At 37.2% G+C, this 20,758-nt stretch overlaps 3 protein-coding genes across 5 annotated transcripts; 2 read left to right on the forward strand and 1 right to left on the reverse strand.

The window, feature by feature from the left end:
• Positions 1 to 1,251: 1,251 nt before the first annotated feature.
• On the forward strand, positions 1,252 to 5,674 carry LOC137936443 (bifunctional nuclease 2-like). Of its 3 annotated transcripts, none has more exons than XM_068781114.1 (11): positions 1,252 to 1,772; positions 2,356 to 2,667; positions 2,821 to 2,991; positions 3,085 to 3,134; positions 3,249 to 3,305; positions 3,400 to 3,465; positions 3,545 to 3,619; positions 3,987 to 4,105; positions 4,840 to 4,931; positions 5,232 to 5,281; positions 5,374 to 5,674. In XM_068781114.1, exons 2-11 carry the CDS (start codon positions 2,364 to 2,366, stop codon positions 5,383 to 5,385), a joined length of 996 nt encoding a protein of 331 aa, XP_068637215.1. In that variant the 5' UTR covers positions 1,252 to 1,772; positions 2,356 to 2,363; the 3' UTR covers positions 5,386 to 5,674. The 3 variants fall into 3 exon arrangements, with proteins under 3 accessions (XP_068637215.1, XP_068637216.1, XP_068637214.1); XM_068781115.1 differs by having other exon boundaries at positions 1,252 to 1,486; positions 5,222 to 5,281; XM_068781113.1 differs by having other exon boundaries at positions 1,252 to 1,486.
• Positions 5,675 to 6,265: 591 nt separating this feature from the next.
• LOC137936792 (CRM-domain containing factor CFM3, chloroplastic/mitochondrial-like) lies at positions 6,266 to 13,391 on the forward strand. The gene is made up of 9 exons (XM_068781673.1): positions 6,266 to 7,139; positions 8,021 to 8,519; positions 8,646 to 8,776; positions 9,988 to 10,338; positions 10,573 to 10,729; positions 10,922 to 11,214; positions 11,308 to 11,367; positions 12,360 to 12,428; positions 12,514 to 13,391. The coding sequence occupies exons 1-9, from the start codon at positions 6,339 to 6,341 to the stop codon at positions 12,586 to 12,588; spliced, it is 2,436 nt and encodes an 811-aa protein (XP_068637774.1). The 5' UTR covers positions 6,266 to 6,338; the 3' UTR covers positions 12,589 to 13,391.
• Positions 13,392 to 14,349: 958 nt separating this feature from the next.
• LOC137935949 (phosphatidylinositol/phosphatidylcholine transfer protein SFH12-like) lies at positions 14,350 to 20,306 on the reverse strand. Its single transcript, XM_068780388.1, has 15 exons — positions 19,637 to 20,306; positions 18,924 to 19,049; positions 18,541 to 18,796; positions 18,123 to 18,222; positions 17,685 to 17,951; positions 17,393 to 17,470; positions 17,199 to 17,300; positions 17,062 to 17,111; positions 16,606 to 16,699; positions 16,399 to 16,494; positions 16,160 to 16,246; positions 15,648 to 15,774; positions 14,966 to 15,351; positions 14,640 to 14,717; positions 14,350 to 14,544 (listed from the first exon to the last, which is right to left on the reverse strand). The coding sequence occupies exons 2-15, from the start codon at positions 18,955 to 18,957 to the stop codon at positions 14,527 to 14,529; spliced, it is 1,773 nt and encodes a 590-aa protein (XP_068636489.1). The 5' UTR covers positions 18,958 to 19,049; positions 19,637 to 20,306; the 3' UTR covers positions 14,350 to 14,526.
• Positions 20,307 to 20,758: the final 452 nt, after the last annotated feature.

A 20,758-nucleotide genomic window follows, 5' to 3' on the forward strand; every position in this document is an offset into this window, starting at 1 on the left:
GGTGCCACCAGACATCTTTAGATTCGTTGATGTTTGCAAAGAAAATCGCAAAGGCTATTTTTATGTGCATAATTTTGAGTTCAATTCATTTCTCTTTAATTGTCTAGCATTTTTTTTATCAAAATTCTTTGAAAGCTAGTGTACTGCGAGGCAAATGCAAAGAGGTCTCGTAGTACATAGGTAAACGCTCAGGCTCTAATACTCAGGCGATAGAGGCATATAACCAGATTCCAAAAACCTATTGAAAAATAAGATATCGCAATCCTAAAAATTGTTGCATTTAAATGAGTAAGATTAGGTAATAATGTATGAACACAAGCCTAGAGCAATGATTCGCTTGACGGTCTTCGTTAGTTGGTACATCACCCATCGTCACCATATTCTACAACTCTTATAATATAAACTATTTTGTTGGTGTTTTTCTTTGGTTAATTAAACAATTGAAGAGGATAGTTTCTTTTTATACACCAATTTTTTTTAAACTAGTGTATTAGTTTCGCTACCAAGCAAATAAAAATTCATTAGTTCCAATGTCCCATCGACCATCTACAGGAAGGAAGGATCCAAACTCTGACTATTTCGGTTGAATCCAAGAAAAAAAAAAAAAAAATCATGCGAATTCCTAAACTGATAAGCTGTGGGCGCTCTCACGCCGAAAAACAGAAACAAAAAGTCCTTATCCAGCCAGCCGCCTCTTAATTTATGGCTACTACAATTTGTCTGATATTTTCTGGATTATTTACCGGCGATTTTCCCTATCAACCGCCAACAGCAGGTTTTCCCCGTTGACGTCTTGTTCCCTCTCGCCCCATAATCCAACATGAGCGTCCCGCTTTTTATGCCGGATAAGTTGCTTCTGAGGCTGTTGACATGTGTGGAGGAGCTAAGTCCACACGCGTCAGATGACTGCTCTGCCAAAATATCCTAGATTCCTTAAATTGGATTGTTCTTTATTACGTATTAATTAAACAAACAGCCAATAGCATAAAAAGATCGGTTTCACTAAACTGCCCTCAGTTCTGTAATCTATTTACTCCTTCAGAAAATTCTGATCGATTACGGTTTAAAAAGATAAACAACTAAGTTGGCCAATGATGAGATGTAATAAATAATAATTACGAGCTAAGTTGCTCACGTCAATAATATTATATCAAAACCATGCTACGGAACTGAGGGTATTTGAGTCATTTCGTAACTGCTGTTATATGGGATAGACATTTTCATCCTCATCCACTACTGAGTGAAGAAAGACTACGGACTGGAGAATTAGACAACCACCGTACAGTCGCCTTTTCTTTCTCCATCCCTCATTCTCCTTACTGCCATCCGTCTTCGATCATCTTTTCAATCTGCTCAACTTGATTCCTCTGTTTGTTGGATTCGTCCATCTCCGTGTTTTTCACGCTGAAATTACTTAATCTCGTCTATCTCTTCGACGAACACAGATCGGCCGGCTGTTTCTTCCTTCTGTTTCTTCTGCGCAAAGGTCGCTCTTTTACTCCAATTATCTTGTTGAAATCGAGCGATCTTTCGGTTAATTTCGTTCTCCTGCTTGTTCGGGTCTCATAGTCGTACTTGAATGTCCACTTATTTAGGTTTTTTGGAGATTCGTTTCCGCGAATTTCATGCCAAGAGTTATTCTTAACTCTCTCTCGTAGTGTATCGGATTTGTCACTGGACTTACTGCTTTACCCTTCGGTTAGCGTGTTGTGAGTGCTGACCTTTGGAGCGGTTGAGAAATTATTTGGAAATCAAGCTCTCATTCAGATTAGGTAACGAAGGATTGTCGAACCTTTTCGGGAAGCGAGTTTGGTGTTTTCATCCGCATGGCTTTACGCTTTGTTTTTTGAAGCCCTTGGGATGATGTCGGTCTTTTCTGTTTACTTATGTCTTTCCCTAAAGTACACGTTATTGTGTTTTATCTGAATTCTTTTTAAACCAGTTTAAAGTTGCGAATAGCTAACTGATCTGCTGAATTGCTTTGTCTGAAGTGTGAAAGCAACTTTGTTGCTACGTGTTCGTTGCCATTTCTGCGGCAGCAATAATTTCTACCGCAATTTACTATAATTGAACTCTATAAAATCTTCATGTATGTGACAAGCATGCATGTCTATATTGGTTAATCAAGTTTCTGTTTTCGTTAGAACTGTTTTGGTTCTGTTAACTGCTATTTCTTTCCTTTAGTTACCGTTCATTGATTAGAAATATCAGATTTTAGTGTTAATCGGAGTCTGAGCCTTAGGATTCAACTTGACACACAGAAAGTGTAATATGCGATTTGATGCTCTGTTTCCTCTTTTCCTTTGATAAATAAGCTAGTAAAATTCTTAATTTTTGTATTTCTTATTGGATTAGGATACAAAATGAGAGCCCTACAATCACCAGTTATCTGTCCCAGCATTAGCGTGAGGGAAGCTAGAGTTTTTAGTCTGTCAGGGAATGCACTACGGACAAGGGGTGGGGTTCTTGGGAATGGTTTCTGGGGATATAAGGGAAGATGCGGAAGTCAAATTAAGGTCAAGGGTGGTCTATCTCTAAGGCACAATGTGGCAACAGATATGACCGTAAGGTGTAGCTTCAGCTCGTCATCAAATGGTAATGGCAGCATGGCAGAGAACTTCAGTGAGAATGATGAGGATTATGTAAACTCCAGTGTTGTCGAGGCTGGTGAGGATGATAGACACCCTTCATTTAAGTTAATGCCGTTCTCATTTATCTTGATTTCCTGAATTTCGACTTGGTCATGTTTCTCTATCTGAGCATTTCATCTGTTGTACCGTTTCAGTGTTGCTTAATTGTATGTTGTTTGCTTTTGTTCAGTTGAGGTGAAAAGTGGTGCAGATGGTTTCTTGATAAAAATGAGAGATGGTAGATATTTAAGATGTGTGCACAACAACCCTCAAGGAGGACATTTACCTGATTATGCTCCACATCCTGCCATTGTGTTGAAGATGGAAGATGGAAGTGATCTTCTTCTTCCTATCATTGTCTGTACGTGCTGCTCTTATGGGTTTGCTTTTAGCATTCCACAACATTTCGTTGTGTCAAATAAGTGTCTTAACTGATGTTTGTTTCTGTTTCCAGTGGAGATGCCCAGTGTCTTGCTCATGGCTGCTATTCGTAATGTGCATATTGTATGTTTTCTGTATCTTTTTATTCCAGAATTGCCCTGTTGCTCTAAAACACTTTTATTTATTATTTCTGTTGGATGTGTTTATGAGGATTATGATGTTTAAATGTGCTCTCAGGCGAGGCCTACTCTATATCAAATAATGAAGGAGATGATTGAGAAGATGGGTTATACTGTAAGTTGTGAGCATCTCAATCGTTGCTCATTTTTCTTCTTTTCCTACTCTTTGTTAAAATCGATTCATGTACTTTAGATGGTTGCCATTTCAGGTAGAACTTGTTCGAGTTACCAAAAGGGTACATGAGGCATATTTTGCTCAACTATATCTTACGAAGGCATGTCTTTTTCTTTCTGTTCAGCTGTTTAGATTATGTTTTATAGATCTGTCTGATGTTTAAGTTTCCCATAATGTAGGTTGGTGATGAAGCGGAAAGAGTCAGCTTTGATCTTCGACCTTCAGATGCTATTAATATCGCTGTGAGATGCAAGGTACATTTTGAACCATGATGCTTATATTAAATTTTGATGTTGTAGTGTCAAGGAAAGATCTGAACCGTGTGCATATATCTTCTTCAAAAATATTTATGCTTTCCCCAGTTGTGTCTATTTTTACAATAAATGGGAACAGCATGATAATATGAGAGATATATATTTTTACCTTGTGAATATATGCTGAATGTATTCACTCTTGATATGACCCAATCCTATCGGTACTGTTCATGGTTTACCATAAGGTGTGCAGTGGCCATTCATTAGTTCAAAACTAATTTGTGATTGAATTGCTGCATTCCTTGGTTGTACTTGGTTGTAATTTTGTTGGGTTCAACTCTTAGATTTTATATCTGGATGGATGCAGGTACCAATCCAAGTGAACAAACATCTTGCCTACAGTGATGGAATGAGAGTAGTTGAACCTGCAAAACTGGCCATGCATGCTCAACTCTCTGATGGCTTGTTGTTCACTGAACTGGACAGGTAGATCATCTGCATCTGTTGCGTATAAGTTAGTATTATGTTGTTTATATGAGATAATGAAACAGAAGATTAGAGGCTCATAATTGTGCTATCGTTCTCCATATATAAGTTACTTTTATTAGCATTATCCCATGAGGTCATTATTTCAATCTTTTTCTATACAGACCATCTTTCATTCTTTCTGTAATCACTGTTATGTATCCTTTTTTGGATTCATTCTATGGTTTCATTAAAGCCCTTGTCATGGTGTGCTCTTCTGCCTCCAAAGGCCATGGCTGGACAGTCTTTAAAAGCTATCTTATTTTTACTGCAGCTCTAGTTGGCGATCCTAGTTTGTGAATGTAAGCCAATTTGTTTTGCATATGGTCAGGTTTTTTACCTAAATTTCTCCTACCCTTTTCTGTCTTTCCCCTCTCTTTCACAGTTCAGAAATGTGCTGTTTATCATTACATAGCCATGTGTTATCCATGCAACACATTGAGTAATCTTACATTAGCATAATAATGGTTTCTGTATTTGGTTATAGTTCGTTTACTGTATTTTCAGATTTAATCCCAGAATTTGCTATGGTTATGTGCATCTGAATATGTGCGAGGCAATATTGACAAAATGCTTTTTATATATAGCATTTTGTTCTCATACTGCAATTTCTTTATTGTATGGAAAATGTCACTATTCTACCAAATACGGTCTTTGCTTTGCCAAACCTTGTCCTAAGACATGTAATAGTGCAGGCCTGATGGACAACCATCTTTTGAAGCAACAGAGTTTGATTTGGTCCGGAACATGCTCGTTGCTGCTGTCGAGGAACGCTATAGAGATGCAGGTGAGTTACTATTGACATGATCTGTATCAACATGCCTAATGGTTGCATTTTTTTGTTGTATTATTTTAGTTGGAGGGTGATGGAGAGGGGGGAAAAGGTAATTCTAGAGGGGAATAATGAAGGATACTGAAAGTTAGTATTTTAGACAGAAAAAAGAACGATGGAAAGAATATCTTGGTATGAGATAGTGACACCTTGTCTAACGGGAAATTGTAGTCTTAGTCTCCTTTGCTTTGACATTAAAATAGCTTTATAATCAAGATACCCACTGCACCGATTCCTTGATACAGCCCAATACAGGGATAAACTCTTCCAGCTTCGGTCCAAGAAGAGGAACTGGCCCTGAGATTGTGAGTGCTCTCCTTTTTTTTTAATATTCTGGTACTGGACTTTTGCCCATAACAATATGATGATCATTCTGGATTTTGTTTCCCTGCTGCAGAGGGTGATCTGATGCCAGAACTGTACATAATGCTGTACTGAACTTCAAGGCGGTGGATCCATATTTAGATTTGTGTTCTTGTTTGTGAATAGTGGTTCATGTATATTTATGCTCTCTTTGTATATAGAAAAGCCCTATCGGTTTCTCCTCGCTTTCTTTGGTGAAACTTGTTCGTATGCCTGGGGTTAGGCAAAAGTGTATCAGGAACATTTCCAATATGTAAAGGTTAACACTGCTTAGCCTGGACATTAATCTCGTTTTAGTATTTGACGACTCCAGATTTGAGGGTCAGAAGCGTAAATCAAAACATAGAATCGCTTGGACTTGGAAGTAACATCAGTAGTATCTGATGATTTAAATGGTTTAGAAGCGTATACCAAAACATGGTTGTTTATTTCCAGACGCGTCATTATGAATTTGATCACGGTTGAGATTGCTTTAAAACAATGTCGTTCATGTAATTTCTTATGGCATGCGACAAATTACTTCCCATATGTTAGTTTTTCACGTTATTTTATTAAAAAAATTAATCGTTTTATCTTCAAACTTGGCGTTTTATAAATTAAAATTTTAGTTATGTCTTGTTTAAAACAATGATACCCAAAATCATCATATTCATTAAAAAAAAAGTATTCGTACGAATACCCTTCAAGTGTAGATGGCGCATGGCAAGAATGGTTGGTAGAAAATAATTTCAGGCGGATAATTACTAGTTACCAAAATCACAATCACAGACTCGGGTCGCGGAACCGCATACCACCCCGATTACGTACCCGAACCGAACCATCCCCCGATTTCGAATTGTAACTCGTAACACCAATTTTTGACGCGGTAACCTTATCCACACCGAAGTAAGCAGGACTGCGTAGCCTGAGACTGAGAGGCAGCAAGAACAGGCGCAGAGCGCGACGAGCTTCCATATCTCCTCCCGCAACCTCTCCATAGAAGTTCGAAAAGAGCGAAAAATGGCCCTTTCATGCACCACCAAATTATCCGACGTCTCTTCCATCTCTCTGCTGCCCACCCCTAGAAAACCCCTCTCCTCTTTTAAGCTCTTTTTCTCATCCTCTCTTCGAACATCCCATCCGAAATCCCAAAAGAACCCCAGGAGTTCTCGGTATACCTCTGACAATCAGAACCCTCGAAACATATCTGGTTCGTCTGCTCCGTGGCTTCAGAAATGGCCCGGTCATGGGAAGAGGCCCCCGGAATCGGATTCGAAGATTAGAAAAGACGATATACCTGACATTTCAGAGACCCCGTATTTGGACCGTGCTGATCGTGGGAGAAGTGCCATTGAGAGGATAGTACTCCGGTTACGTAATCTAGGCTTAGCTGACGACGACGACGAAGTACTACGAGAACAACCCTTTGATGATCTTCCTTGGGAAGGCGAGGAGAAGTTGGGAGATTTGCTCCAGCGGAGTTGGCCTCGTCCTGATTCAGCGGTTCTTGATGATGCTGACGAACTGGTACTCTTTCCCTGGGAGAGAGGAGTGGATGGAGGGAATGATGAAGGAAGAGGGTTCAAGCGGAAGAGAGTGAAAGCCCCGACTTTGGCTGAATTGACAATTGAGGATGCGGAGCTGAGGAGACTGAGAAGAGCAGCGATTATCTTAAGGGAGAGAATTACGATTCCAAAAGCTGGTGTCACACAGGTGGTCTTGGAGAAGATTCATAATGCGTGGAGGAAGTCGGAGTTGGTGAGGCTTAAATTTCATGAGAGCTTGACGCATGACATGAAGACTGCACTTGAAATTGTAGAGGTCAGTCTTCTCCTCCAAATTTTGTCTAATATATGCTCCTATGTTGATCAATATGATCTTCTTCTAAGGCATGATCTGTTTCGAGCTGGTGATGTTTGTGAAATTTAGCTTTGGATGAAATAATATGTATGATCTGACTGAGGCGTAGTGGGTAAGTGCTTATGTTAACATGAGCTTGAATTTATGACTTCAGACATTTATATATTCCAGTGTGTTCAATCCTACAGAATCTTCATAGTCACTTTTGAACCTTTTTATCTGTGGGCTACTCTTGATTATCCTACATTCATGAGGTGATTTATCACCTTCCGAGGGCAATGGTATTGTTTTAGTTTGTAGATTTTTTTTTTCTTCTGCTGGTCCTTTACATACTGGAAATTAGATTTTCTGATCAAACAAAGTTTCAAGGTACAGCCATATCCTGCTAACACTACCTTATAAATATCTATCACCTCCACAAGGGCATCGAGTTCATCGAGTATATTGCTTGAGGAATGCAGGAAAAGCTAGTAATTATGGAGGTACTTGTAGATAGAAGAGACAGGACAGTTGGCAATCAGTTTTGACAACAATAATGATCCTTGCTATGTATATAGTTCGTCAGCTACATTTATTGTTGCTAATTTCTAGCTGAGTTTGCCATAGGACTGCCATGTGTCACTGAGTACTTCTTTTATGATTTACTATTAGGATTCCATCCAGAGGACGTATTTGTTAAGAATTTTCCAATCTTTTATTACTACATTGTCATTCTCTGCTTTGTTTTATGCTTTAGAGATCTTAGTATCCTTAATCTTTTCTTTTTTCTGTCATGTATTTGGGCTACAATTAGTTATTTGTAGGCATTGAGTGTCTTACCCTAATGGTCATATGCTGATCAGCGTCGAACAGGAGGTTTAGTTATATGGAGGTCTGGAAGTGTTATGGTGGTCTACCGTGGAGCTAATTATCAAAGGCCTTCTTTCAAATCTTTATCGGCAGAAAGTACAACCATGTTGCCAAATCTCCAGAATGAGGAGGATGCCCACTTTGGTCCAGAGGGTTCTGGAACTGACAGTCTAGTTTCCAGGAATGGCAATGAAGCAATTTTCACAGCACCTAAAGAGACCAAATCTTTCACATTGAGCTCTATTCCTGTTGAAAATTTGACCGAGGAAGAAAAAGAATACAACAGCTTACTGAATGGATTGGGGCCACGGTTTGTTGACTGGTGGGGTACTGGTGTTCTGCCAGTTGATGCAGATTTGCTGCCTCCAAATGTTCCTGGCTATAAGACACCTTTCCGACTTCTGCCTACTGGAATGAGATCACGTTTGACAAATTCAGAGATGACTAGTCTAAGAAAGTTAGCAAGGTCACTTCCTAGTCACTTTGCCATTGGTATGGTTGCCTTTTGCTCACATAATGTAGGTTTTAAGTTTTAATTTTCTGTTAATGTTAAAATTGTAGCTGTAACTTTCATTGCTTTGCCATTTAACATACTAAGTACTTAGTTCTATGGTAAAGGACGAAACAGAAATCATCAGGGTCTGGCGGCTGCTATCCTTAAGCTTTGGGAGAAAAGCACTGTTGTGAAGATTGCAGTCAAGCAAGGAATCCAAAATACAAATAATGAATTAATGGCTGAGGAGCTCAAGGTTTGAGTATATTCTATTGTAACTTGATAACCCGATTTGGCAATTATGGCTGTTTGAGCATGTACTTAAAATGAAATCTACTTCATGTTACCTCAATCTAGGATTTTCATGAAAAAAAGTAGTGGTCTAATGGAGTATGCTAGTGATACTCGAGATTCGTTATATATCAATATAGTAAATCTGCATGCTCATTAACAAGTGGCTCATAACTGGTTGATGTGTTCACTGCTACTGAATGAGTGGCACGTGTTCATCAGCTTGATATGGGCAATACCTATGGCAATGAACCCCACTTTTTCCTAGCATTTTCACTGTTGAGTTGAGCTTTTCCGAAGATTAGCTTTGATCCAATTATTCAAATGCCCAAGTTGCAGTATATCTATTTGTCTTGTTCAGTAATTGTTAGTTTAAGATGGGATAATTCTTGCCTGGTAAATACTAAAGTATGTTATGCACTAGTAGAATCAAATATCCCTGTTAACAAAATTTCATTTCCTTCCTTTATATATATCTTTTATATATTTTCTTCCTTTGTATATATAGTTTATGTATTTTCTTCCTTTGTATATATGTTTATATATTTTCTTCCTTTATATATACTTCTATACTTATTTACTTTTTTGTTTTTCTGAAGTTTTTTTTGTTTTGTTTTTTAGTTGGATTACCTGAAACTAGCCAGAACTGAAATATCTAGTCCCTGATCTGTAATAAAGGGGATGACTAAGAAAGATGTTGTATTTGGGTCTGTCCTGAAATGGTGGATTCAGGTCAGGTTGAGCCAACAGAAATCTGACTGCATTTGACCGAAACCTACAGTTCATGTAGTTCATACCTTCTAACACTTGAAAATTTCCTGGATGTCCACCAGATTGCTTCATTGTAGTGTCATCTGCCTTAGATATAAAGGACTGGAAAATAGTGAGAGAATATTAGTCTTATGCATGGACTTATTTCTCCTAAATGCCTTTGTCTCTCTTGAGGACAGTATCTATAGGATATCACTATAGTGCATGCGGGGTTAAGTTAAGAAACAATCTATGACCAAGCATTAGGTGGATCATGTTTACCTTGAGCAGTATTGAACAAATTGATCTTCTCATATAAATTATTCTTTGTTGTCTCACTTACTGGTCTGTTATCTGGTAAATGCCTTTTTGTGAGCAATACTCAAGGTGTTGAAACTTTTACACCTAGTCTGTTCTGTCATGCAGAAACTAACTGGAGGAGTCTTGCTTCTCCGAAACAAATATTACATTGTTATATATCGGGGAAAAGATTTTGTCCCCACAAAAGTGGCTGCTACCTTAGCAGAGAGACAGGAACAGACAAAAGATATTCAAAACATGGAAGAGGAAGCACGCACTGGAGTTGTTGGATTGGCTCCTTCTGCAGAAATAAATGAAGAAGGACAGGCACTTGCAGGAACCTTAGCAGAATTTCTGGAGGCTCAAGCTCGATGGGGAAAAGAAATTTCTGCCAAAGAAATTGAGAAAATTAAAGAAGAAGCTTCCAGAGCCGAAAAAGCTAAGAAATTCAAGAAAATTGATCATAAATTAGCTCTTGTAAGTAAAAATTTTATCATCATGTGGAGTTCCTTGATTGAGATGAAAGTGCTTTACAATAATGCTGTCATCAACTCTTTTCTTAGAGGGGCTAGCCTTTTTCTAGCTGTTTTTCCTTTAAAATTCTTGCCTTCAAAAAATTAGTAGAACTTTTATCATCCTACTACTGCAAAAAAATACTGGATTTTGAATGTCCTTATATATGTGAAGAGTTTCTTCTGTGTCATATGATAGGCTCAAGCTAAAAAGTTAAGAGCAGAGAAATTGTTAGCAAAAATAGAGACATCTATGATTCCAGCTGGGCCTTGTGATGATCAAGAAGCCATAACTGATGAAGAGAGGTCTATGTTTCGCCGTGTGGGTTTGAGAATGAAGGCATACTTACCTCTTGGTAGGCTTCTTATCACATTATATGTTTGAATCTAGCAATGAAAGTTGACAATTGACAGATTTAATTAGTGCCAATGTTGTTCATCGAGGCTATAGAGTCTGGACTCCAAGTCCAACTGATGTTGTCTGTGGCAACTTTTTCCTCTTTAAAGAAGTCTTGATATTTACAAATTTTCCTCATTTGATTCATTAGGTATCCGTGGTGTCTTTGATGGTGTCATTGAAAATATGCACCTGCACTGGAAGCATAGAGAGTTGGTTAAACTGATCACAAAGCAGAAGACCCTTTCTTTTGTGGAGGATACAGCAAGGTTATTGGAATATGAGAGTGGAGGAATATTGGTAGCAATTGAGAGAGTTCCCAAAGGTTATGCACTTATCTATTACCGGGGAAAGAATTATCAACGACCTGTGAACTTGAGGCCAAGGAACCTGCTAACAAAGGCAAAGGCATTAAAGCGCTCAGTTGCAATGCAACGGCATGAGGTGATTGTTGTTTTGTTGCTTTTCTGTTGTTATTATGTTGTTTGTTTGAACTAAAATAAGGTAAAAATTTATATTTGAAAACATAATGTGCAGGCACTGAGTCAACACATATCCGAGTTGGAGAGTAAAATACAAGAGATGAAATCCGATCTTGTAAGTGGCCTTACTTTCTTTTATTTAGTGCATATGCATGAACCTGAAAGAACAAGAGCAATTGCGAAAAATGAAACATAAGGACAGAGGGGATAAAAGGAAAACCAGCATTGCCATTTTGATGACCCATTAGCTTCTTTGTTAATGGTCCACGAGTCAGTTTTACTCACTTTAATTGAAGGCAACATAATAGGCCATATATGCTGGATCATATATTCTCGAAACATTCTTGTTGTTGCATGGTCTAAGATTAGGAAATGCTTGGTTTTTTAGTGAATGAATTGCAAATTAAATCCTCCAGGCATTTGAGGACCAAGTCTATAATATGGGTGATAGTACGATTCTTTTAAGAAATATCCGTCTCCCCCCTTCTCATGTAGACATGTACACACACAAATATTATAGACACAGGAGGTGAGGCATGAAGATATCTTGAGTTCCCAATCTAAGTTTCTTTTTATGCAAAAATGAACCACTGAACTAAAGTAGGTTGAGTACTCTTGCCCAGAAATGGGTGTACCACTGCTATGTAGCATATCAGCCAATATCTATTGGATTTTGCCCTGACTGATACGGGGCAAAATTTGTATTGGATTTCAGGGTATCAAATTTGTATTGGAGAAATGATATGCTCACCCTGCTCTTGCCATCTTTTTGCTAAGGTCATGTTTCTGGAAATCTTGTCTACTAATTGGATGTGGAAGTAATACGAGGAAATGTAATTAATATCAAACATTTGAAGTAAACTATACTGACAGCGATGAAAGTTAATAATTTAATAGGAATGGTGTATTTATCATCAATAGCATTATAACTTAATTTTGCTGTAATGATGGCAATGGCGATGGATTCATTGGTTCTTATTTTTTCATTCTTTGATTTGATTTGATGAAACTGCTTACTATGCTTAAAAGATTTCTGATAAATACACGTTTTCAATTCACAATCCTCTTACTATAATCATAATTATCTCACTATGTTTTATTTCATAGGAAATTTCTGATGGTACAGTTGATGGAGAAAATAAAATAGAGCATTTTCTGCTGTCACATTCCAGCGAGGTGAGATAACATGCTTTTGGAACATTACTTTTTGGTTTACATTGTTACAGATACAACAAATTGTGCATTTTATTATATCATGCAGAGCGAAGAGGAGAAGTCCTGGCTTGAATCTGATGATGATGACGACATCGATGAGTCAAATATTGAAGATAATTGAGGATGTTGACTAGGGAGCATGTACTCATCTCCAAAGGGCGAGTTGAAACATCTTTTTTTTTAACATGCTTTCCTTTCTGCCCGACAAGGTATTTGTTCTTGTTCTCCTTTCAGTCTCAAAAAAATACTGCTTGTTCTGGTGGTGAGTTGGTCTTACTGTATGCATTTGCCTTCTTGGTGGTGGTAGTGGGCCAAGTTACCTAGGCAAACCTGAAAATATTTTCCAATCTATTCTCCCTTGTTATCTGCAGGAGTTAGGCAGATTTTTGTTAGATCAGAGTAACCTCCTGTCTGCATGTCTTCTGCTCTGTGTATTTACAAAATTTTGTCTACCAAGTTACGTTTTTTTTCTTCACTCTTTTAGTACATCTTCTACTGAACGTAGATGCCACAAGTTTCTGATTTGCACGAGGGAAACTGGTTCTGCTGGATCTTGACATACTTGTTGGAGGTAATTTATGTCAGCCATCTCACCCCAAGTTGAGACTCAAGCTGGTGTTGTAGGACCGAGGCAGAGCTGAGGGTTCGACATGGTTAACATTTTTTTCTTCTTTCTCATGAGAATAGCTGTAACATTTTTACTTAGGCTCTCCTGTCTGAACTTGCACCATAACCAAAAGGCATGGGGATACTGTATTTGAAAGTTCAAATATTTGTGCATTAGTAGCTGAACAGTCTGTAAATTCCTTGTATTGATATAAGTGGGCAAAGCTGATATTTTTGTATTAGACATGTTTGTACAGGCTAAGTTGGTTTGAGAGAAAAAAACAAATGAGAATTATTTTTGTGTTTTGTACGTTGAATAGAGACAGAATATGGAAGAGAGAATTTCCCAGCACAAGGAAGTGGCTTAGGATTTTGGCCACTAAGCCTAGAACTTCACTAGATAAATCATCAAAGCATACCCGAATTCCTCTCAAGTTCGCTCCTACCCTTCTGCTAGTGATTTTTCATTGATGAAACTCATGAGTTACTGCGCTGAGTTGCCCCTCCTATGACCAGCAAAACAAGGAGACGAAGGAGATCTTGAACCGTCCTGCTCGAACGACTGCGCAGGATGGGAGATGGTGCTGGTGGAGAGCGCAAACAACTTCTCTCACACATTGAATTCTATAAGCCATCGGGAGTTCGATCCATCCTTCTTAGATAACCTCTTCGACAACGGATAAACAACCCCTCCGTACAGATGGACGGCGGAAGCTCGACCGAGTATGATAGCGTTTTTCAGTCCAGGCTCGCCATCGAAATTACCAGCTCCAACTTTCTGTGCAAACAACCCCGACAACTCTACCTTGCCACCGGAAACTGATATAGTAATTTGATCGGATGACTGATCATGATCTCATGACTGAGATAGTGTTAAACTAAGTCTAAAAGATCGAACTCCAGCGTTAAAATCTGAAAAGATAACGTCTTCTACCAACTTTATTTTTTTGTAAATATTCATATGAGATGGATTGAGTAATTTTACTAAAGGGAAGATCAGATTAAAGCTCCACTTGGGTAAATTGAAACCTTTCAGCTGTCTTTCTTATATAAAAACTACAGGAACATTTTAAGTAATCCCTCAGGCGGCTATTCACAGCATTCAAAGCGCCCCACACGTTAAAGAGTCTCATTTGGGACTTCTACCCGGCACTTCCCTCTCGAGGACTCCATTTCAAGGCAGGTTCAGTTACCAAGACTGATTTGACAGCAAGAGAAAAATGAGTAATTTCCCACTATCTTTTATTTAGACAGAGCAGGATTCAAATATCGCATTAGAAATTCTTGGTAATTTTTATCAAAAATTACTGGTATAGATTCATTCAGATACAGAGGCTAAATTGCATTCTCTGCCAGAATTGTGAATTTGTACAATCAAATCAATTTGGAGAGCCACAGCCGTCTAGAATTCACAGCTTTATTACTAGCATTGATCATATGCATGAGACTTTCTTCACCAGCAAAATGGGATCTGCAAAAACACAAATTACCCAGTTATAGAGTTCTTGAAATGTAATTGCTGACGTTTCACACTAATCCCCAAGTTTTTGGATTAAGATCACTTACCATCTTCTTTTTCTTCTTCTTCTTGTTGTCAAGGTATGCAATAAACTCCTCCTGGCGTGCAAGGCTATCCTCCAAAGCCTGTCAAAGGAGGAGAAGTTAGTACTTTGGTTGAACCAAATATCAAACTGTTAACTGAAATTGTCTAGCAGGTCTTTGTTTTTGGTATCTTTGTCATTGTCGACAATGTAAAACCCTCAGCATGCAGTCATGGGCAGCATTGGTATGTATATTGATTATCATTGGCAGTTTCTCATGCCTCTTGCCCAAAAATTGTACTGAATATATAGGTAACGAAGTTGTGCAATATTAAATCAAAATTATCTTACCTTTTTAGTGGCCAAAAGTTCTTGTTCTAGTTCATCAACCCGGCTCATAGTAGCGTTTAACAGTTCTTCCTTCTCAGCAGGCATCTCAGCTGGTTTCACAGTGAGAATACTCACCTTCTCTTCCAAGACACTAAGACGCTTCATAACGGAGGCATATTCGATTGGAGAGATTGAAGGCAACTGCTGGGTTGAGGATTTCATCATGGAGTCGACATAGTAAACTGGAGAACCACACTCCAGTCCTGCCTCTGTGAGTCTCTTGGGCATGCCTCGTGAAACACGCAATAACGTCACAACACCCATAACGAAGGCCATAACTCCTGAAAAAAGATGTGGCTGCTTGTTCCCTTCTTGATGCTTTTCGGCATCCATTGGAGAATACAAACCTGCTAGAAAAAGGAAACAATAAATAGATATTGACCAACATAGACTACTTTTATATAATGAAAATATCACGCCAATAACGTAAAAATTATTAAGCAAAATGATCGTAACCTAAAGAAGTTTTGAAATTTGAAAAATGCTAACTATGATTACGAAATAAATTTCCTCTTCGCTGCCCTTAAACTTATAAATTTGTTTACAAAATTAAATTTGGGTAACTATATAATGAAAGTGTATCAATAACCAGGAACTACTTTAATTTTTCCATTCATTAAGCATAAGATCGTGATCTGCATACCTTTGGAGAGCACAAAGTCATCATTCAATATTTGTTTCTTCCAACTGACATCTACAGCCTTGTCAACCATTGGGATGAAATCATCATATTTATATGTATTTTCGAAATTTCCATGTCCACGTGAAAGCTATAGATACAAGAAAAACAAATTAAGAACACAATAAGATTAAATATGAATAAAATAATACGAGTAAAGCATAAGAATAACATGATTTAGTAAGTAGCAATGCCTAATCATGGTATACAAACTCGTAGAAGAGCTTTACAATGCATTAATAACATATAAAGTATAAGCCCACAAAAAGGAAATGCACCTGAAACAAAGGAAAATGCAGATTTTTTACATATCGGAATAATAAACAAGATCTTCAGCTAATCCAAGTTTAAAACTATTCTTAAAATTTTGGCATCCTTTTGAGTGTTTAATTTCTTTGTTTAGGATGTATCATACTCTAACCCTTAAACTTACTAATTTGATAATTATCTGATTATGAACAAGTTGAGATGCATACCTCTTCACAAACGGGAGACGACTGTGGATGATCTATGAATTCCCGAGGCATTTTAGGAGAATGTACACACCTTTCATCCATATCACCCTTTAGAGAAAGTTAAAACTTTCATATTAGAAATAATAATGATGGTGCACTCACCAGCAAAGAGCAATATTTATTATCTCTTTAAAACGAGTACTTTTCAGCAATGATGCAAAACAAACTCCAATTTCATACTCTTGATACGACATATATACCTTTTGGTACACAATCTCCTCAGAAATTGTCTTCTCATCAACTTCTGAGATGATGATATCTTTCTTTCTACACTTGGCTTCACCATTTTGAACCCTCTGTCAGTAATAAGAAACAACTCTTGTTATATCAACAATTTATTCGAAAAATACAATCCAAAAATTAAAAAAAAAAAATCTAAGAGGAAAATAGAAAAGACAACTAAAAACCTTCATTATTTCAGGATCTTTCCATGGCCCTTTATCTGAACGCATACAACCATTTTCACAATTGCAAATTCCACCCAAGAACTCCGGCAATTCACTAGAACAATTCAAACAGGAAATTAAGATTATATGTGCAGACAAATAAGTTTAAAATCAATAGTTAGTACTAAATTCATTTAATTTTTTGACAAGAAGAGAATCTCATTTTCGAAAAATGTCTTTAACTAATGATAGCCACTCATCACTGGCCTTTGACAAATTGTTAGGTCCTACATCTAGAAACCAAGCATTTAATATGTTTCAAGAGAAAGAAACAAGTTTCAAGATCTAAACCCATAAACTTGATTGGATCAAAAATTTCTGCAAAAGAATTTGTATTATGGTGCCATATGTTGGAAAAATAGACAAAAAGAAAATAAAATTGAAGTTATACATTAATCATTCATCAAAATATCTCACCTAGCATCAATAACTTCAAGTAATTTGCTCTGGTATTTATTGCCAAGAACCTGAAGAGACATAAAAGATAAAAGATCATACCGATTTGTTGCACAAACTGGCTTTTGAAGAGAAATTTAACAATTTATACTCCTTACGTGGATCTTTGCAGTTGTTTTCGGATCAAGGAAAGATTTAATTGTGTTCCATAATAGTCTGAAGCCAGAACCAGCGTTGATGATAAACATACGATACAAAGTCTGCATTATTAAAAGCAAAAAAAAAAAAAAAATTAAAAAATCATAAAACAACATGTTAGTTAAGAAAATTTTAATTAGAGATTTAAGAATACCTCAGGATAGTTATCTCCATCAATCTTTTGAAGCCGTGTGATAAGTTCTCTAGCAGACTTGTTGAAATTTTTAAGCCCCTGATTCACCAAGTCATGTGTAATGCAACATTAAAAGAGCAGACACCACGAACAAACAAATAAGATTTAACTTCTCTCTGTATTTTAAAAATAGCAGATAGAAGCCCAAAGTATAAGGTTATTCAATTTGCAAATAATAACAACCTTTGTGCCCAACTAAAAAATAAAGTTTAAGATAGTAAGGCTGAAATAAAGAGCAAGTATTGTTACATACAACACCCTGGACATCTAAAATTGTTGTGCTTTGGTCAATATGGCGTTTAGCTGCAATTGAACAAGCCGGGAACTTCACAGCGAAATTTCTCTCAAACTCCTGGACATGGTATTTCACATAGCGGTCCAAGGTAGTAGCTTGCATCAACTTGACAGCATCGACCTTGCCAAGTGTCTCAATGTAAACTGGTCGCCCTTCCTTATCTACCCCATGGTGACCTTGAGGGTAATGTTGTAGGACCTCTTCAATTTCGGTGAATTCAAAATCCTTACGAATATTAAACAAAATACAATATCAGCTAATAATTATAAGTCACCACATAGAATACATGATATGTGATTTCCAGATGGAATTGATGTTGATAGTAAATCTAATAATTCACAATCAACATCAAGATCTTGACGACCTTGAAATTTTTATACATGGGCATATTATTACCTCCAAAATTGTGTCAGCACAAAACTCTTTTCTCCATTGTAACATATCAGTCCACATCTGTTTTGTTTTTTCGATATCAAACTTTCTAGCCTTCAAAAATCTGTATAACAAATCAATTGGATAAAATGAGGCATGTAGAAACATATTGATATTCAAGAAAAAAATTGGTGTAGATTATATAGATTCCTTATATTTCTAAACTCCTATTAGCTTCTATCCAATGAAAAGGCATTAAGTTTACTGACAATGGATTAAATTTGGGAATGTTTCATCTATCGTTTCAAATGGTAATGTTTCATCTACAATTTCAAAGAAGACTTACATAAAAATTTAAAATAATACATATGTACCCACACATATGCTATTGTAATCATTTACGTGTATTAGATGGTATAATAGGGGATGCAAATAAAAGTACCTGAGCATGGTGTGGTAGTCATCATGCTTAGCTGGTAGCAATTCATCCAATATAAGTGCTTGACGGAATGCATCAATTGCTTGAATTTCCTCTGCATCATGGATATCCTCAATGGTAGCAATAGACATGACTTTACTGCTTCTCCTACCCTTCTTTGTTAAAGAATTTCTGAACTTTGTGGAGGCATTAATAGCCTTCTTCTTTAGAGATCCCATCCTTGTCCTCCTGTCGTCTTCAGAATTCTCAACATCGTGACCTGACAACAAATAAATGAAGAAAAGAACATACAATTATAAGCATTTGAAATTTCTCTATTTAGAATAGAATAGGATGGGAAGGGGGCTTCAATGCAGTAAAAATTGATGTCAACATAGCATTACTACCATGGATTCTGGATTGATCTAGAGGGCCTGACATGATTATGCTGAAGATTTGGCTTATGAGGTTCTTCCCGTGACAGCAAAGGGTAGGAGATCAAACTCTCATATCGCAGATACCAGAGAGGATTCCTGAATTTTGGCCACCAAAACATCAAAATCTTCAAATGCATAGGGTTCCAAGATCAGTCTTTCAACTATCTTTTTCAATCAAATCAAGATTAATACCCAAAATTCCAGATCGCCTAAAGTAAAATTCTATCCATGTAATCCAGCTTAAAATAATTCATACTTCGATAATGATCATGTTCTTACTTTGCCCAGAATTTACATAATTCAAAATTTAAGCATTAATATTGATAAACTACAAAAGAAACTCCATTAAAAATTGCAGCTTAGGTCAATAAAGATTTTTTTTTATGAAAGAGGTCAATATAGATTAATCGGTTGATTGTTATAATCAAACCAATAATTCGAGTATAACATGTGATGATTGACAGAAAAACACTGAAAAATTAGAATAATTTCTCTTAGCAGCTAGGAAGAAGAGATGCAATTCCATGTTGAAATTTCAAACGAGTAATAATAAAACACGAAAATAAACGAAAAATAAAAATAAAAATCTAGTATATTTGTAGCTAATCAAACAAAGAACTTCAATTTATAAAGAACTATTCATTTTCAAATCTAGATCAAGAAAATAAAAGATAGGAAGATACCTCTGAGATGAAACCCATCGAGAGAGAAACAAAGAGATGTATAAATAACCGGATATTCCTCTAAGAATAGAAAAGAGGGAAGCACGTCGCAAGACATGGAAGCTGTAAGAAGGTGTTGAAGAGGTCATAGCGTCAACTTCTCTCTATTCTTAGTCATGAAGACGCCCAAAATACAAGGCACGCCATTCAAATCCTCCTATCAATGAGCAAAAACTGCCCAACAAACCTACGTGCCGACAATGTTGCAGACCCTTTTTTTTTTTTTTTTGTCTATTTATCTAAATTCTTATTCCGTCATTTACCAAAATTTCTGCCGCATCTTGCGTTCTGGCAATCTCGTTATTCACACGTGATGTGATCGGTAGTGCTGGTCCTTTGTACCGTTCCATGCCGCCGCAATGCTGGTTTTCCTTTCGTAGTAACATGACCGATATAAGAGTGATACGGTAGTAAGAAACATTGGTAACAATCGTGGACATCGAGAAAAAACACCCGGTGCTTCGCCTCCTGCACATGGATACGCCTTCTTCTACCACCCCATCTCCTCATTTTCCAACAATGGCATTCTCGCCTCAGCCAACACCCCCCCTTACTGTCACGAAGAGAAGAAATCAAGAAGCTAGGTTCTCGGACTCTGAAAAAACTAAAAGCAGTGACCGCTCCGCCGACAAGGCTCCAGAAAACGAAAAATCAAATGACAGAGAGAGAGAGAAAAGGAGAGCAGTTTTTTTATTGTTTTTGGTGGCAGAGACAAGTCTGTACATTTTCGTGTTTACTTGCCGTCTTCCTGTTCTCTCTTCATTATTTCTTTCTTTTCCCGCGCAAAATGTTTTTTTGTTCCGCCTCCCAACGAGAAAAAGGCCAGGGGACACATTTTCCCGTGAACAAACTGACACTGCTACACACCGCTAACTATTACTTTCATGAGATGCAAGTTAGACGACGATCTTTTTCAAGAAATATAACATGTAAAGACAACTAATTCAGCTCAAATACCTACATGTTTCTGCCAATGAATTTAACCTTTCTTATCACATGGGCCCATGAGTTATAAGGAATGCGGCCTCAGATTTAACCAATGGAATTTCAAAGGCAGGGATTTGTAGGTATTTATGCCATATA

Source organism: Aristolochia californica, unplaced genomic scaffold, assembly GCF_029961685.1.
Source record: "Aristolochia californica isolate CCGP_79_NKW_82.1479 unplaced genomic scaffold, dmAriCali1.0.hap1 SCAF_7, whole genome shotgun sequence".
NCBI classification, from domain to species: Eukaryota; Viridiplantae; Streptophyta; class Magnoliopsida; order Piperales; family Aristolochiaceae; genus Aristolochia; species Aristolochia californica.

What these genes read in the sequence shown, in the direction of transcription:
- LOC137936443 (XM_068781114.1), top strand. Translation starts at nt 2,364, where the DNA reads ATGAGAGCCCTACAATCACCAGTTATCTGTCCCAGCATTAGCGTGAGG. An exon ending in ATATCGCTGTGAGATGCAAG is followed by an intron (nt 3,620 to 3,986) that starts GTACATTTTGAA and finishes GGATGGATGCAG; the next exon opens with GTACCAATCCAAGTGAACAA. An exon ending in TTGTTCACTGAACTGGACAG is followed by an intron (nt 4,106 to 4,839) that starts GTAGATCATCTG and finishes GTAATAGTGCAG; the next exon opens with GCCTGATGGACAACCATCTT.
- LOC137936792 (XM_068781673.1), top strand. Translation starts at nt 6,339, where the DNA reads ATGGCCCTTTCATGCACCACCAAATTATCCGACGTCTCTTCCATCTCT. An exon ending in TCCTAGTCACTTTGCCATTG is followed by an intron (nt 8,520 to 8,645) that starts GTATGGTTGCCT and finishes TCTATGGTAAAG; the next exon opens with GACGAAACAGAAATCATCAG. An exon ending in TAATGGCTGAGGAGCTCAAG is followed by an intron (nt 8,777 to 9,987) that starts GTTTGAGTATAT and finishes TCTGTCATGCAG; the next exon opens with AAACTAACTGGAGGAGTCTT.
- LOC137935949 (XM_068780388.1), bottom strand. Translation starts at nt 18,957, where the DNA reads ATGTCAGGCCCTCTAGATCAATCCAGAATCCATG. An exon ending in AGATCAATCCAGAATCCATG is followed by an intron (nt 18,797 to 18,923) that starts GTAGTAATGCTA and finishes ATTTGTTGTCAG; the next exon opens with GTCACGATGTTGAGAATTCT. An exon ending in CTTGAAGTTATTGATGCTAG is followed by an intron (nt 16,700 to 17,061) that starts GTGAGATATTTT and finishes GAATTGTTCTAG; the next exon opens with TGAATTGCCGGAGTTCTTGG.